At 34.5% G+C, this 18,936-nt stretch overlaps 1 protein-coding gene across 1 annotated transcript in view; it reads left to right on the top strand.

The window, feature by feature from the left end:
• Positions 1-18,936, top strand: part of IPO5 (importin 5) — a 54,941-nt gene that overhangs the window by 23,001 nt on the left and 13,004 nt on the right. The window contains exons 7-17 of the mRNA XM_027854120.1: positions 703-825; positions 905-1,025; positions 5,443-5,530; positions 6,690-6,796; positions 9,808-9,932; positions 10,031-10,120; positions 10,197-10,370; positions 13,668-13,886; positions 14,765-14,848; positions 16,730-16,862; positions 16,962-17,083. Of these exons, the coding sequence (XP_027709921.1) occupies positions 703-825; positions 905-1,025; positions 5,443-5,530; positions 6,690-6,796; positions 9,808-9,932; positions 10,031-10,120; positions 10,197-10,370; positions 13,668-13,886; positions 14,765-14,848; positions 16,730-16,862; positions 16,962-17,083 (1,386 nt within the window). The remainder of the gene's footprint in view (positions 1-702; positions 826-904; positions 1,026-5,442; positions 5,531-6,689; positions 6,797-9,807; positions 9,933-10,030; positions 10,121-10,196; positions 10,371-13,667; positions 13,887-14,764; positions 14,849-16,729; positions 16,863-16,961; positions 17,084-18,936) is intronic.

The following is an 18,936-nucleotide window of genomic DNA, read 5'->3' as shown; positions in this document are numbered from 1 at the left end:
TTTATATCTTCATTTAATAAAAATGTATTAATTTCTTAAAGCAATCAAACCTGAATTTTAACAACTATTAGAGCCTAGAGGTAGTTTAAGCAAATTCCGTTCAACACAATTCAAGCTGTTTAATTTTTTAAATTCTTTATTATGAATTTAACATGTTACTTTACTGTTATTAAATACTCTAGTAGCTTTTGATTTTTAGATTAGTCTGTAGTTTTGAAATAAGATCATAGACTTAGAAAAGACCCTAGTGATTTCTTTAGACCTATACTCTCATTTTATAGATAAGGAAGCCAAGGCCCAGAAAGATTAATTGGCCTGCCTGATAACACACAGGAACTGGTAGAATTTATGTCTTAGGACTGCAAACCCAGCATTCTTTTTTTGGCATTACAGTCTCTCAACATATTTATTTCCCATTATAATAGCACAAAGGAAAGCACAAATGTCAAAAGCTGCTTAGAAGATAATCCAGAATTTTATATTTTGGTCACTGGAAACTGTTAGAATTTTTTTTCTGTTTATCAGTGTATAGAACATTATTCTAAAACAATGATTACTGAATGAATAATTGTATAACTAAACTAAAAAAAATTAGTCATGGTAGTGTTTATATCCATTTACCTGGCGCTTTTTTTTTTTTTTTTTTTTTTTTTGAGAAATAAGACACTATATAATTAAGTTTTTCCGTTCCATCTCTCATAGGCTGTAAATGACTCGTGTTACCAGAATGATGACTCAGTGCTAAAATCCCTTGTTGAGATTGCAGATACTGTTCCAAAGTACTTACGTCCCCACTTAGAAGCTACTCTACAGCTGAGTCTAAAGGTAAACTTTATTACTGTAAGAACATTTTTTCCTAAATATTCTTTACTTGTAAATGTACTTAGATCTTCTTGTTTTATAGTTATGTGCAGACACTAGCCTCAATAATATGCAACGTCAACTTGCCCTTGAAGTAATAGTGACCCTGTCTGAGACTGCTGCTGCTATGCTGAGAAAACATACAAATATTGTTGCACAGGCTAGTAAGTAAAAAGTCTTTGTAAAATACTTTGTTTGGTTTAAATTATAATTAATTAAGAGAAAGTTGATGATTTTTGAATGATGTCTTCACTTGAATGCCACTTAGAATTTTCATCAGTTTTATATACTGCATACCTCACTGAATTAAAAGTAGGTGCTTATTTCACTGTCCATATGAAATGAACACTTGAATTAAAGATTATGTTGTTATATTTGGGAAAATAGGCAGATTTGTTGATACTCTTTCCTGCTCTGAGAAAAACAAATAGATATTACTTTTCTCCTTTTTTACAACTCATATCTGAATATGAGTTGTAACATCCCTGACAAATGATTTTCCAGTCTTTACCTGAGCTCTAGTAATTTTTTGAACCTGCTATCTCCTCAGGCAGCCAATTCTACTTTTGGACAGCTCTTACTGTAAAACTTTTCCTTACATCAAACCTAAATTTGCAACCTATTAGCAACTTCAGTTGCTGTCAATACTGGTTCTGTTCTCCAGAGTCAGAAATAGTCTTACACTTTTTCACATAATAGCCTTCAGTTACTTAAAGAAAACTCTCAGGTTACCCCTCCCTTCTCTGATCTACACACTGCCCTGGTATTGTGACAGAGCCTCATTTGACATTGCCTTCAGTCCCGTCATCTTTAGGACCTCCAGTTTGTTAGTATCCTTCCTCAGATGTGTTATACACAAATGAACACAGTGTTCTACATGGTCTGACTAGAGCAGAGTACTGTGGGGCTACGTTTACTAAAGGCAGCCTAAGAGTCTATCGTTTTTACTTCCCATATCATAGTTCATTCATGAAGTTTGCAGTCCCACGACCTTTTCACTGAAACTTTTGTCTAGGCCAGGAGTGCTTTGCCTCAGATTTATGAACTTGTTTACATATTTTGATAGTTATATTTTAATATAATTCTTTTTATTTTGAAATTCCACACATTTTATTTTATGCATGTGTTGGAATTTTGCCAGAAATTAAAGTGAAGCTTATTGAACATAGATTGATTAATCTATCTACCACTTTTTTTTAATTGATTGGAGTTGCTTATGCCTATTTTCTTTTCTAAAGCCCCTTTTTTTGTTCTCTAATTTCTAAAAGGTCACTGATATCTACTGATAGCTACTATTCAGTCGTTTATGTAACTTTCAGTTCCTTGGCATATACATAATCTGGTCCTGTTGGTTTGAACACATTGAGAGTAACCAGGTGCTTTCCTGTTCTCTCCTCATGTAACCTTTGGCATCACATTCCTGTTAATGATTTTTGTTTTATTTTTGTAGTCTTAAGGGTTATTCTTATTGGTAGACAAAATAGAAGATAAGAGTTGCATATTCTGTCCTTTTTTTGATGATGCATTATCATTCTATTTATTTACCCATAGCATTAATCAGATTCTTTTTTTGTCCTCCCCACAACTCTTATAAAATTTTTTTTTTTAATTTTGAGTTTCAAATTTTCTCCCTTCCTCCTTACTTACCTTACCTTACTGACTGAGGAGGCATACAATATGATATCAATTGTACATTCTCACCATAGCTCTTTTAAAAAACAAAAAGAAAAGCCTATTCATCTTCGCATTCATTTCCATCTCAGCATTCACGTCATTACCCTTCTTAAAGGACCATGCCATTTTTTAACATTCAATTCTATTTACCTGCTATTACTTCCATCTGCCATATGCTTCATTTTAAAATCTTAACTGAGCCTCTTAATCCCTATGTATCCCTAAAAGTATTTATCTCGCTTCGGCTTTTCTTCCTCACTGGAATCATTTGTGTCATCAGAATTTTCGTTCTTGACAGAGGTGTCATGGGAAGGATGGAGTGTTGGACTTGGAGTTTGGAAGAATACAGGTTTAAAACGTGACCTAAAAACTTTAACCAAATGGCCTTAAGCAAGTCACTTAATCTCTTTGAGATTTTCTCATTGAGACTTGATTTCCTCATCTCTAGGGAGCTAGAATCTTGACCTCTAGATTTAAATCTATGAACTCTTTGCTTCATTTAGTTACTCTGTAAAATTCTTGGCCATAGGGCCCGATGTATTCTTTATTACTTAAAAGCGACTCTACTCAGTTGTAGATAAATTGCAGATCTTCATGAAATCAAAGTGTCCTTCTCCCGAGGTTCTTGACTTTATAATTTTAATAAACAGCAGTTCTTCCTTATTGGTAAGAATTAGATCTAGAAAAACTTTTGTCCTCATCACTTGGTCCAATTTTTGAGGAATGAAGATATCTTTCAAACAAATCAAAGAGTTTTATCATCTGGTTCTGCTTTTAAGAGAAAAAAACTTTTGATGAAGATAGTGAAAAATGTATTGGATATAGAGTTCAAAGACTTAGGCTCAGATCCTGGCTGTGCTATTTGTGTGACCTTACACAAGTGACTCCAGCTCTTTGGGTAGCCTCTTACTGTAGAATGAGAGAGACTAGGTGACTTCTGATACTTATTTTGGATTCTAATCAAATTGAGAGTCCCTTCTTATGCCCTCCCCATGGGGGGATGGAAAGGAACAACCTGAAGGGTTGTACTACCTTAGTCTTTTTGGTTGGTAAGCTAAACAGTAAAGGCAAGTTCACGGCATACATCACATAAGTCTATACTAACTACCTTTCTGTGTAAATAAGTTTTGTGTTTTGTTTTGTAAACTCCCTCAAAACATTTTATTTGTTTACCCACTAGAAACAAAACTAAAGGAACACATTGAATTTCTTGTGTAAACCAAAAGGACAGGAACATTTTAGAGATGTAGAATGCTCAGGCTAGAATGGAAATTATCTCCTGATGAGACCCAGGGAGCTAGAGAGTCATGGAATTGGATAATACAAGTCTCTTGACTTAGGAAGTTTAGTGGGGTTTTTTTTCTGCTCAACTACTCATCTCACCTTGCCTCTTTTGAATTATTTGTTCTCAGTATTTACAAGTAGGTGCTGTTACATCTTTATTACTTTCATTTGAAGTAAATCATGTGGCAACATAAAATGATGATATACAAGTTCGTTGTCAGTGTTTTAGTTTCTAGTATATGTATGTAGTTTATGATGTTAGATAATACAAGGATAGAAGTAGTTACATAGTTCCTGCCCTGAGATAAAAATAAAGTTTTGGGCCATGATAACATTTATAGGCTTTAGCCAAATGCTACCATAATTTCATGATATCCTATTGTTAACCTAAGTTTGGGTGCATATTGACAATTTATTTTCCCAAAGGAAAGTTGTAAAACAAGATTAATGCTTTTCAGTATATTGATATCCTTGGAAAGTTTCTTGGTAGAAAGATTTCTCTACAGCATGATCTTGGATAGTGTCGCAGATATCCCATTACTATGCCCTCGTAATACCTTTGTGTTATATCCCGACGGTAATAAGAACAGTGACCATCTTCACTCGAGTGCCTTTTATAATAGTCTCTTTTAATTCTCAGAACCTTTGGACCCATTACAACTCTCCAGCTCTCCATTCTACTTTAATTCTCTCACAACTCAAAGCCAAAGCAAATTCAGGGCATCACATCTGATATCCTCCAAAATGTAGCCAGCCATTCTATCCTTGGCTAGTCAACAACCTTGGTTCTTCCTGCCAGGCAGCAGCCCAAATACCAGATGTTTACCTCCTTTGCCCCACTATTTCCCAAGTGGAACCTGTATTTTCCCTGTTAACAAACTTACCTCCCATTTATACTTTGATACTAAAGAACTATCTGCTTTCTGTGAGGTTGTTTGACTATCATGTATTTAGAGAACCATTAACAACATTAAATGGGATAGATCTGTTTTCTCTGTGCCAATTAAAGGACAATGTTTGAAGTCCTAGTAACTAAAAATTGACTACATAGTAGCCCTTCAGTAACAGTTGTGTTTGAAGTGCTATACTATGTTCTGGTTTGAGTGCTTAAGTGTTGAACTCTTGAACTATTGTGTATTTCTTGAGTTGATGTTTACAGCTTATACTTCTCTTTCATTATTGTATATATCCAGTTATATACTCATTTTAATAGCCAAAAAATTTGCTGTCTTTATATTTCTTAAAAATAATAATAAAATGGGAATTATAGAGTATCTATTTGACAGCATTTCATAGGCATCTCATTTGATTATCAGCAACTTTTGAAAATAATCTGCCTATTTTTCTTATATTACAGCTGAGGTTGCTAAGGCTGAAAGAAAATAAGTCATTTGGGCACGTGGTCTTAGCTTGTAAATAACAGGAAGGATTCAAAACCAAGTCTCTACTGAATCCAAGTCTAGAAGTCTTTCCACTGTGCTACATTCCCACTGGAATATTTGAATTTTATCAGAGACCCTTTCACACAAATTTTTTACGTTCTCATATTGGGTGGAGGGGGGGGATATCAAATTAAGAAACCTGTTTCTGTAGATAGGAAGTCAGTAATTGCTTTGTATTTAGTTCCTCAGATGTTAGCAATGATGGTAGACTTGGAAGAGGATGAAGACTGGGCAAATGCTGATGAGCTGGAAGATGATGATTTTGACAGGTAATTGCTCAGAGAAAACTCAAACACATGGCCCAGTAAAACTCAAGACTGGGAACGAAAGCTTGTGAATTCTAATTCCAGCTCAACTCATTGGCTTCTGGTGTGATATTTGCACCATTTATCTCAGAAACTGTTTTGGAGGGATAAATGAATAATTACATTTCATTAAGCATGTTTTAGGGGAAGGTAGGGATTATAATTTCTTACACAAGTAACTGAATGCATTATTTTATCAAAAATACTAACATTTTTAAAGAAATGTGGCATTTTCTTCCTAAGGCTTATGTTTTATTCCTCCTAACACCTGCTCGTGGTTTTAACAGTTAGTGCTTTGTTATTTGAGATGTTTATTTATTGCTTGATGTACACAAAACAAATAAGAGATTAAGGAATACAGGTGTTTTTTAGAATATAAAAAAGATAACTATATTTATTCTAGTAGAGGAAATGAGGTTTAGCTGCAGCATGTGATTTAGGTATTTTGACTTTTTTAGAAATAGTGAAATTAGCTTACTTGGAGCAAAGTTCATTTCAGTTGGAAGAGTCAAAGTATATTATCATTTTGCTTTTATTGCAGTGGGGGAGAATGTCCTTTTTGATACTCATTTACAAATCTGGAATAGATCTAATACAAATTTTTAGAGCAAAGATGGTGTTAAATATCTGAACTGGTTGATGAGGAAATTGGAAAATTTTTCTAAGAAGTCTTGAAAGACAAAGTATATTGCAAATACAAGTATGATTTTTTTTAGGGGGGTGGAGTAGGGAGAGAGAGAGCTTTACAAATGCTTGCCAGCCACAGAGTTCTATAGTTAATTTGAAACCAATAGTCAGTGCCTTATTCAGTATTACCAGTAAAAACTTTAATTAAACTGTGTTTTATACCAGAACTCTTTCTTAAGGTTAGTTTTTAAAATTTAAAAGTTTAACAAGATTTTACAAACCAATATTTGAAACATCACCCAAAACCGTTATATTTTAGTTGTTTTCTCACTAATGTTCTAGCCATATTAACCATTTCTTTGTTTGAAATACCTATAGTAGCTATCATAAATTTCATATGGTAAAAATATATTAGGCTAAAACTTTTAATTTACCAATCTCTTAAAATTTCTCTGACATTTTAATTAATTTATCGATGCATCATTTCTATATTTAGCAATGCAGTTGCTGGTGAGAGTGCATTAGACAGAATGGCATGTGGGCTTGGTGGAAAACTTGTTTTACCAATGATAAAGGAACATATCATGCAGATGCTTCAGAACCGTAAGCCATTTTTATGACATTGTTTATGTTAGATTTAATTTTTTGTCCTTTTCCACAAACTTGTATGTAGACATCATAGGCATTTAACCTGCCATTACCACTTGAATGTCCTTTTTGCTGAATTGATAAAAAATTATACACTAGGAAAATTTTATAATTTATGGTTTCAGAATATACTGCACAACCCATAAACCTTGAGATTTACCCTTGCACTTCCCTTTTTCCTAGCTAATGATTTTAGTCAGTAATAACTTTGTGATTTAACATCTTCATTGCTTTTATTATCTTTCTCTTTGCTAACTTTTAATTTCTTAAGACATATTAAATATCTCCAAAACTGGTTTTGTTAAGGATACCTAGTCTTTTATTTTCATTGTTTCTTTTCATTTTACATCATAAGAATTTGATCATTTTGAAACATCTTGAATAATTGCCTAAGAGTCAACCATTCTCCGTTGTTATGTGATATATTCTGTGAACCCAGTCAAGTGGATAAGCAGTCAAACAGCTAAATATGAAAAATTAATTCAGCGCAGCATTAATAAATTCCTGCTTGCTAAGTACCCAGTATTGATACCAGTTAGATTTCTGGATGTCATCATAAAACGGCATAGCCCTGGGCCTCAACAAACTTTAGTTTAATACAGACAATGAGATGTACGCGAATAATTATAATACAATTTAAAATGTGACTAAGTGACTCAATCAGATTGATTGAACAACCACTGAGGCTTTTTTTTTTTTTAAAGCAAGGAAGATTTCTTTGCCAGTAGTTGCAAAAGATGAATTTGAGAAGTAAATACTAAAGGCAGGAAAGTCAGTTTAGGAGTTTTCTACATTGATCTAGGTGTGATGAAGATTGGCAGTGGGAATAGAAATTAATTTTTGAGGTAAAAACATCAGGCTTTGTTGGTAGGCCTGGTTGTATTCGTGGGAAGAATGAAAACTAACTCCTGTGTTTTAAGCCTGGGTAAGTGGGAGAAGAGTAGTGCTTCCACCATGAAAATAGAGAAATTAAGAGTAGAATCAAGTTAAGATGAAAAATGGTGGGTTTTATTTTAGAAATGTTAAACTTAAGGTATTCGTGGACATTCAAGTGGGAATGTCCAACTGAGGCAGTTGGAATTTTAAGTCTGGTTAGGACTCATAAGTGTTATCTACACAGGAAACCATGGAAGTAAATGTCTAAGGGAGATAACATAGTGTCAAGAAAGTGAAAGAAATCTAGAATGAAAGGTAGTCATCAAAGTGGGCATTCCAGGGGGTTTAATGGAAATTTATTTTTAATATATGTAGTATTTTTTCCTAAATACATGTCAAGACAATAGTTTTTAGCATTCATTTTTACAAGATTTTGAGTTTCGAATTTTTCTTCTTCCCTCTTCTCCCCTTTTCTGAACATGATAGGCAGTTTGATCTGGATTATACATGTGCTATCATGTAAAACATATAATGGAAATATTTTTAAAGCCACCCCTTCATCATTGTCATTAGTAATCTACTTCTCTTTTCCTACCCTCATAGTATATATTTGTTCCTAAAAGAACATGGAAAAGTTACAATGGACAAATAACTATCCCACACTGGCTTTGTAGGATGGAATGGTGGTTGTGAGTTTATAGATTAGACCTTCCTTAAATGACCCTCTCCTTTGAGTAATCTCTAAATTTTAAATGCTTTTGGATTTTTTTCAGAGTAAACTAAAACTTTTTGTCCATTCATTTATCAAGAATTAGACACATTATCTAGTGTTAATCATTTTTATCTAGCATGTTAAGTTTAAAATAGGAAGGAAAAAACCTTTTGATCTCCTATGGTTTCCTTTTTTTCCCCATGTATCTATCTATATTTGGCAGTAGAATTGGTTTCTTTATTTTTGTTTGTTTTGCCAAATGTCTCATTCACCATCATATATATTATATCTTAATGAAATTGCATCTAATTGCTAATAATTTTATAGCTGGGAGAATTAAATGATAAATATTGTCATAGGTATGTTGATTTCGTATGAGATATGGCAATTGCATTCCTTCTTGGAAATTAAAAGATCAAGTAAGTACATCAAATGCTGATGTATTCGTTTTCCATTTTCACCAAAGTTAAAATTTATGTTGAACATTTGTAAAAATGTGGTTGAATGTGGATAAAAGTAGTATTACTCAAAAGCTTAATACCTTGTTAACCTTATTATAGTGGCTAATTTTACGTTGACTCAGGTATGTTACATTACACAAAATGATAAAGATGTCTAATGCAACCCAATGTTATATCCATAAAGTTCTGTTGCTTTTATATTTCATTTTCACATGTAGCCCAAAAAAAAAAACAACAAAACAGTGGTTGACTAATTCTAATAAACAAAAATGGATATGTTTTATAAGAGTTTCACTAAATTTGAATTTTATCATTTGTGGCATTACTGACATTTGAGCTTCTAAGGAATTTTGAGGGAAATGAATTTTGTGACATTCCTAAATTGTTCTAAAAATCAGCAAGTCTGTACTATAAAAATTTCAGCTATCGCTCCTTTATCTTATAATGGTAATCCTGTACCAATCTATTATTTTCTTGGAACTTAGGGTTATTTTCCTGATTTTGCCACAGTTTATCTTTTTATTTTGCTTCTGTATCCTCATCTATAAAAATCACACTACCTGTCTATTCTCAAACTTGTTAAGATTTATATAATGATGAATGAGATGTCAATAAAAAGTTTTATTTAGAGAGTGAATTCTTATAAATATTTTGTATTAATGCTGATTTATTCTGTTTGTTCCTTCTCTCTGATCTTAAATTGAGAATTTAGCATGCAATTGCACGAACATTTACTATGATTAACAAAATGAAATTGTTTGTGTAGAACTTCATACCTGTTTTTTAAGTAAGCACATTTATGAGCATTTGAAAGTTATGCTTGTATTTTTAGTTTTTTAGTATTAAATCTCATTTTTCCACCTTGTTTCTATAATTATTTTTATTTGTCTGATATTATTTGTAATGTTTTTCTGCAGCTGATTGGAAATACCGACATGCTGGATTAATGGCTTTGTCTGCCATTGGAGAGGGTTGTCACCAGCAAATGGAGGGGATTCTAAATGAAATAGTTAATTTTGTTTTGCTTTTCCTTCAAGATCCTGTAAGTACCATTAGCTGTTTCGTTCAGTTTTTTTTTTAATTCACTTCAGCTTTGATTACAATACATTAACATGTACATGTGTGAAAATATGATTTCAGCATCCAAGAGTGAGGTATGCTGCCTGTAATGCAGTTGGACAAATGGCAACAGACTTTGCACCTGGTTTCCAAAAGAAATTCCATGAGAAGGCAAGTAAGCCCTGAAATACAAAAGAAAAAGAAGGTTGCAAAATGACTATTTCCTAAGAGTCTTTATTCTGTACAGGTGATTGCAGCTCTTTTACAAACCATGGAAGACCAAGGTAATCAGCGTGTTCAAGCACATGCTGCGGCGGCTCTTATTAATTTTACCGAAGATTGTCCCAAATCGCTGCTTATTCCATATTTAGACAATTTGGTGAAACATCTTCATTCCATAATGGTGATTAAACTTCAGGAGGTAGGTTAAATTACAATTTGTTTTGGGGGGGTTTTAACACCAATTTCATTTTGACTTTTTTTTTTTTTTTTTTTTTTTTGAGAAAGTTCATGTATACAACCTTTGATTAGTTCATCATTCAATGTTGTACGTGTTGTGTTGCCATCAACTAGGTAATAGTATGATATTTTATAGTATAGAGCTGAAAAAAATAAGAATAAAAAATGGAAAAAGAAAGGGCTTCACACCTGAGATATTAATGACTGGTCCATTTCTTTCTGGTAGACTGCAAAGCCACTATTATCTTTGGGCATATTATGTCAGAGGAAACAAAGATCTTCAGTTTTTCCTTCCCTTAATGAGTTGCCAGGACCTCAGTTTCCTCATGTGTGAAATGGCATGTTAAACAAGATGAGTTCTGTTGTCCCTCTAGTTCTGCATCTGATTCTATAAGCTGTTGCCAATAGCCTCACCACTACTGTTGCGGACCTCCCCATTCCTTATGTCCATTACTGGTAGTTACACAAAAGAATTACACGATGAGACGTACTTGAATGCAATGGTCAAGGAACAAGGTGTGGCATAAGATTGTAATCCCTACTTCCTAAACTTTTAATGAGAGAAGACTTCTGAGGCCCGCAGTTGTCCTCTATGTTAAAGTGGATATCTGCATACTGTCCTCTTCTAGGTGGCCTGTCCCACTCTAGGGCTTTTTAACCAGTTCTACAGTGAATACAGTCGAGTCACCTATTCATACCATATTTCACTTAGTCTCACTATGTTTCCTTAGTTCTAAACTCTGATTGCCAAGTGGTCCTGCAGTAGACACACCCAAGGGCCAGGAGAGATTATGCACCTTTCTCTTTCATATTGATCCTCATTGAACCTACTCTTCCCCTCCTTCCCCTTTTTCCCCTCTCTAGGTGGGACTTAATATATAGATCCTGAATACTACATGTTGTTAAAATTTCAGTAACAAAAATAGTACAATGACCATGGTACCTCCATCCCTTCCCAAATAGCTGGACATGATTATTCTACTATAGATTTATTAAAGAATTACTGAGCAGTAGCAAGGGCCAAATTGACACAATACCATAGTGAGCTAGATTTGCATGGTATTGCTTCTTAATAGCTCATATTCATAACATACCTTACATTTTACAATGTGTGTTGTACTCAAAATAATCCTCTGAAGTTATGCTAAAATTATTATATTTTTAGAGAGAATAAAAACTGAGTCTTAAAGGGGTTAAAAAATAATAAGTAATATACAACTAGTATTTATTGGAACTGGAATTCACTGCCTCATAGAAATTAGAATAGAAGTGACTTTAAAAGATCTTAAAATTCTCAGAGAATCTTGGATAGTACAGGTTGGACTAAATAAGTTTTAAGGTCTCAGTCTTGGATCCTATAATCTGGTCTGGCCCCTCATTTTACATTTAAGGAAATTATGACCAAGGTAAAAGTGACTTACCCAAAGTTATGCACAGCTAGGTTTTGAACTCAGGTCTTCTGATTCCAAATCTAGTACTTTGCCCCAAAATACTATGTTGCTGGCCTCTAATATTTTTCCAGGGTTGTTTGTGCATCTGAGCAGAAACATATAAACAAAACACTATATAGTGTGAGAGGTTCTGAAAGCATTTATTCTTACGTGGTATTTTGGTTTGGCTAATCATAATGAGGCAAAGGAATAGTTTAAGTTAGTGGCAAAGACATGGTGGAAGTAATTGATCCTGTGATCTGTACTGGGTAAAAAGTAATATAATTAATTGGAGGCCTTGTTTAGAGCAAGGTCTGAGTAATGTTAAATGATAGTTTTCATTAGATTGAGGAGATAGCACCACATAGGAGGTGTTGGGGGTAGAGTGATACCAGATCTGTGGTCCATTCATGTGATTAAAGTTAAAATTGTTTGCATCCTAAAAATGAGTAAAGCAGTCAAAGGTTTGGGGTCAGTATGTTGAAGCCAGTGAGGATTATGAGGTGTAAGGTGATGAGGGTGTATCTTGAGAGACTCATATCTAGGTGTTAAGCTGATTCGCATTCAAGATAAGTGAAGTGGATAGAGAGGATTTGGGGAATGATTCATAGAAGGAACAGAGTCTCTCCTTGAAGAGTGGTGGCACTCAAGAATTGATGACACAGGAGTGACACTAAGGTACAAAAACAAGCCTGGCTTTCCCATCCTACTGAGCCATGAGGGTGACGTGGCCTCAGACTACTGGAGGGACAGATGAGGAAGCTGGACTTGTAACATAATAGGGTGAAGAAGGAAGGGACTTCTACTTTAAAAGTAATCCACTTGAGTCTAGTCTACTTTGTTACAATTCTTTTTGTACACATCCCCTTGGCTGTACTGGAAGGGCCTTGAGGGGATAGAGAAGACTTAACTACACAGTGGACTCTTAGTAGGAGGTAAATGCTAAATTTAATTAAGTTAATTAGAAGGTTTGTGGTTTAGAAAATTAGGATCAGGATGGGAAAAGTCTTGAGGAGGAGATGCCTGATAGGAAGTGTTGAACAGTGCTATATTGCAAATGAAATAAAAGTACAGAGCTTGGTAGGCAAAAGTAGAAGACTTAATCTCAGTGTACCCAGTATGGAGAGGTGGCAGAATGATTGAGAGAGGGTACAAATGCTCAGACATACTCTTCTGCCCCCCTTCCCTGATTAATGCCTGGCAAATTATTCCAAGAAAATGTCTCACTGACCTTGTGGTTAGAGGGAAAAGGAGGGAGGTTCTGGATGAATTGATAATTGAGGCTATAGTGCCAGATTGAATTACTTACATTGATTCCCTTTTTTTGGTTGTTTGTCCCGGGTTTTCTTTTTTCTCTGTTTTTGCCACTTTTATTTGACATAATGGTTTTTTGTCTTTGCATCACTTATTTCCCATTTTAGATCCTCCACCTCCCAGAGAGCCATCCCTGTTAACAAAGAATGTAAAAGAGAAAACCAACACAGGGAAAAAACATATGCAGTGTTCTCATACCCATAGTGCCCTACTTCTGCAAAGAAGTTGGGGGGAGATGCTTTCTCATATTTATTCTTTTGAGGCCAAACTTATATTTTCACATCTTTCAGTTTTGATTGTTTTGTTGATCTTCCCCTTTAAATTGTTATAGGCATGTATATTGTTTTCACAGTTCAACTTCACTTTGCATCACCTCATAAAAATGTTCCTATGCCTCTATATTCATCACACTTGTCATTTTCTACAGTATAGTAATTTTCCATTCCATTCATGTATCACAAGTTATCTTTTTTTGTGGTTGAATTTTTTTTCCTGTATGTTTTTTCTTTTCCAAGCTGATTCAGAAAGGCACCAAATTAGTTTTGGAACAAGTTGTGACTTCTATTGCATCAGTTGCAGATACAGCAGAAGAAAAATTTGTCCCATATTATGATTTGTTTATGCCATCTTTAAAACACATAGTTGAAAATGCTGTTCAGAAAGAACTTAGACTTCTGAGAGGAAAAACTATTGAATGCATTAGTCTTATTGGTCTTGCTGTTGGGAAGGAAAAGGTAAGAATTATGAAATATTTTGCATTTACTATTTATGATTTGGTAGTTTAGAATAATAAATTTGACAGAGAAATACATTCCTTTATTATAACTTGATTTGGTGCCTATTAAATAGATTTTCCATTTTCATTTATCTCATATCAGTTGCCCTTTTTCTAAAAACATAATCTAAAACTGAAATAATTTAAAAGAATGATACGTTTTTGCTGCTTCTTAGCCAAAAACCAATAACAGTCTTCTGAAAATATTACCCATATACAAAACTCTTCAGAACAATATTTTATCAAGATCATCACAATCTGCTGTTTTCTTTTAGTCTCAAATTTTGAGTTTCTAATATTATAATCTCTGTATTCTTAGAGATGTAGCACTTGATCCAGGAAGACTTATGAACAATTCATACATGTTAGTGCTTTGCCACTAACTCAAGACATCCTTCTCTCTACACCTTGCTTTCTAAACTCCTCTCGCCAACTCTTCTGACCTATTTACCCAGCCTTTAAAGGTTCAAAAGAACTTTGGTGGCAATAGGCTATGAATAGTACTGTAATTTAACTGACAATTTATAATTGAGTTCCAGATATCTGACTTAAAACAAACTAGAGTATATCGTATCCAAGATATTTGAAGGCATTGTGCAGAAAGAATTCAGTTACAGTTAACTCCAGGATACAAATCTAAATTTTCCTGTCATTCTGGAATTTTTTTGTCTTAAAATTACTTAAAATTGTGAGGCATCTGCTGACCCAATAAGTATGTTGTGGTTGCAGTTTTTCCAGAGTAACCATGAAAAGTTATATAAGAGCAAATACTTTCCTGTTTCTAATTTGTTTCAGTAATATTTTGCAGTTTCATCTTTGAAAATATTTTGTTTCTAGTTTATGCAAGATGCATCAGATGTGATGCAACTATTGCTGAAGACACAGACAGACTTTAGTGAATTGGAAGACGATGACCCACAGGTAAATCAAATGATATTAATTGGTACATTTTTTCCCTCAATTATGTAAATCTTTTTATTATTAGATTTAGCTTTTTCTAATATCACTGAAAAGAAAAAATTTTGAAGGTTTCACTTTCTAAAAGAATTACTACTCCTAAAGAAAATAATGGCTTAAAGTTGAGATTTTTGTTAATATATTTTATATATAGGAATTTTTAAAACAGGTAATAGATGATAAAGACTTCGTTTCATTTTGAGAATCTGTTTGGACTGAAAGATAATATTACAGCTCATAGACTATCTATAATTAATTAAACCACTTTCAGGCCAGCAGTCATGATAATAATAATTGAAAATATCTCTACATTTGAACATCAACAAAACAGCATTTTAGAACTGTTGAATTCATTTGACTAATGTTCAAGTTGTTAATCTCTCATTCATTGCTTCCTTTAACTGAGCCTCCAGAGTAATTAGTAGATTAAGAAAGGACAGTTGAGGGACCAAATTGGTTTTCCTGACAGTTTTATTCTCTTTCTTACATACATCATAAAATCCTTTACACACACATTCATAATGTCTTGTTCCACATAGGTCTCAACCTAATAAAACTTGTCTGATCATAAGAAATTGAGGCATCCCTAAGTACAGGTTTTGCTAGGGTTTTAGTGGGTTAGTGAAGTCTTCACTTTCAACCTATAGGTAACCTTGGAGAAAAATCACTAAGCTTTAGTTTTTTCTTCCATAAATGGGGATAGGGCTCATCCTGCCTACCTTGCAGGGTATTCCAATTTGGAATTTTTGGTACCCTAATATTTTAGTTGAACATTTTCTGTGATATATTCAATTTAAAGTGCATCATCTGTGTGTGTGCCCAGTTTTTATAAATGTGATCTATGTGATATATTGTATGTTAGCCATTACTGTTATTTCATCATACTTAGTGACAAGTCCATGATTGGAAACCACAGAAGGCCCCTTTTAGTGTTATTTTGTATATGTGGTATTAATTAGGATCAAAACAACACAGCATGTATAAATTTTTTAAACCACCCATTCTCCCTCCTTATATCCAGTTCGTTACTAAATCTTGCCATTTCTACCTCAGTATCTCTTGCAGCAGTTCTGTTCTCATTACCACCTTAATTAAGGCCCTCATGACCTCTGTTCCAGACTGTTGTATTGATTTCCTAAATTGATCTGCCTCCCTCAGTCTCTCCGTGTCATTGCGTTCTCCAGAGAGCTGCCAAAGTGATATTCCTTAAGCACAGATTTTGACTGTGTCACTTCCTTGTTTAGTAAGCTTCACTGGCATCATGTTACCTTTGGGACCAAATGATAAACTTCCGCATTTGACTTTTATAGCCCTTCACAAGTTATTTCCAACCTATTTTTCTAGCCTTATTCTATCCTCTTACCCTTTCCACATTGCAGTCTAGCCATATTTGCTTCACTTTGCATATCTCACACAGGACTGTTCATCTCTCACTGCCATGCCTTTGCATCGGCTCTGCCTTATACCTGAAATATACTCCCTCTCCATGTCATTGTAGAATTGCTCACTTTCTTTAGGGCTCACTTCATGTATCACCTTCAATGCAAAGCTGTCCCACTTCATTGAGCAGTTCATCTTTATTTTGTTACATAGTTGTTATATGTTATGTTCCTTGATCAAATCAAAGTTCTTTACAAGAAGGGGGAACTGTTTGATTTTTTTTTTCTTTGTGTTCACAAGAACAGTAGTCCCCTGCCTGGTACATAGTAAACACTCAGGAAATGTTGATTCATTGATTGATTGATCAGTTATATAGAACATTATTTTTGTAATGGTCATTAACATTTAGTTACACACATACTTAAATCAAATTGTTGGAAGGTTTTTTCTCTTTCAATCCCTTAGATATCTTACATGATCTCAGCATGGGCTAGAATGTGCAAGATCCTGGGAAAAGAATTTCAGCAGTACCTTCCTGTGGTTATGGGTCCTTTAATGAAGACAGCATCAATTAAACCTGAAGTGGCTCTCTTAGACAGTAAGTGTTCTGATATATTATTATATTTGTGATAAATTTTTTCTTTGTTAATATTTTAATATTGCTTTGTTCTAATCCCTTTTTTCTTCCCTTTAATAGCACAAGACATGGAAAATATGAGTGATGATGATGGCTGGGAATTTGTGAACCTTGGAGACCAGCAGAGTTTTGGAATTAAAACAGCAGGCCTTGAAGAAAAATCAACTGCTTGCCAGATGTTGGTAAGAGATAGGAACTCCCTATATACTTGTATTATCTTGGGAAATTATACTTCATAGATGCTGTTATAATTATTTTGAGAAGTTAGAAATTTACTCCTTTAAAAGAGTTTGTAGGTTGGTCTGTCATTTAGAACAGTGGTGTCAACCTCATTGCCCATAGGCACATGTTGCCCCACTCTTAAATGTGGCCCAAACCAAATTAAAGTGTAATTGGGAAATTACATTTCTAAAAAAAAATACATTGAAATATAGATAATGTTGATTTTTTGTTTTGTTTTGTTTTCTAAGCCAATATGCAGCATACAGGGATCTGTTTATCTTTGAGTTTGGCACTACTTATCTAGAATAAAGAAATATTGACATTAACATTGCATTCATATTATTTACTGCCTCCTACTTTGTGCATTTCTGATATTTTTATCATTTAGAACTTTCACTTTTCTTATAGAAAGTTTGACTGTATATTTCCCCATGTCTTATTTAAATGCTGATTATGTTGTGCCATTTATCTCTTTACTCCCTCTACCATCCTTTTTCTCTGTCAGATAGAGGGATGGGGGCAGAGAACTGTCCAAAGTCTCTTATTCCTGCCCTTATACCAAGAGACTCTCTCAAACTTCCCCCCTATCCTTCTATTGCTCAACCTCCATGAGTCTCCTAAGCCACACAGAGAGATGATCATACCCTAGATTTTCATTGCCCTCAAGTGTTCTCCTCCCTTCATTAGAAGCTCTGACATCCCCTACCTGACCATAACCTCCCAGCTTCCTCTTTCTACCTGTACATCACCCCTCCTTTACCTGTTCTTAGCCTTCATTGAGACTGCTGTCCTCTGTATTCCTCAAGACTTTCTTGGGCCTTTTCATCTCTCCACTGTCCTCTGCTCATGAATTCCTTGGCTTCCTTGTCCTGTGTTGCTCTTCTATTGCCAAACTTTAGCCTGGGATTACTCCCACCAGCTCATTTGTCTGCGTAAAGTCCCATATGCTAACTGGGCACATTACTAATTTGTGTTATCCAACTTCAACTAGGCTTTCACAGTCATTTTGATTCCCTTCCCCCTGCCCCCCCCCCCCCCAAGTGATTTTAAACTTTCTAGGAGGCTCTGCACAAAGCCTTGGACCTGGGCCTGGGTCTGAAGGTGGGAAGACCCGATTTCAAATCCATTCTCAGAAACTTAGTATCTGGGAGACCCTGGACAAGTCACATTACCTCTTTGCCTCAGTTTCTTCAACTGTAAAATGAGGATAATTATAGCTTCCTCTAACTCTCAGGGATGTTGTGAAGATCAAATGAGATACTATTTGTAAAACATTTTCAAATCTTAAAAGTACTATATAAATGCTAGCTGTTATTGCTATTCTGAAGCCTTTCCCATTTCTCTCTCCCACTTCTCCTGTCAGCATTTTAACTATATTGAAAAAGAAATGAGCCCTCTCTTTTTCCATGGGCAATATCACTCTCTTTTTTTATCCACTCTCTGAGAAAGGGGTGACCCTTTTCCTTTCCAACACTATGTCCACTTGATCCTATCCCTTCTCAGATTCTTAAGCAGATTACATCTTCAGACATCTCCCCCTTTCAATCAACTTCTTCCTATTGACTGATTCCTTCCCTATTGCCCTCAAACATTCCCAAGTGACATCCATCCTTCAAACTATAATCTTTTATCTCGCCTCCCTTTCTCAGCCAACGTCCTTGAATATGTTTCATATACATTCTCTTTCTCTGCCCATTCTCCACAGTAGTCAGCCTTTTGCCACATCTAGCTTTTTATCTCATCATTCAACTGAAAAATGCTTTTCCAAAGTTATCAGTGATCTCTTAATCACCAATATGATAGTCTTTTCTCA

The sequence above is a fragment of the Vombatus ursinus genome, unplaced genomic scaffold (genome assembly GCF_900497805.2).
Source record: "Vombatus ursinus unplaced genomic scaffold, bare-nosed wombat genome assembly UNPS02010304.1, whole genome shotgun sequence".
Classification (NCBI taxonomy): Eukaryota; Metazoa; Chordata; class Mammalia; order Diprotodontia; family Vombatidae; genus Vombatus; species Vombatus ursinus.
Note: the sequence above shows the minus strand (reverse complement) of the source record. Positions and strands in the feature narration are given on the sequence as shown.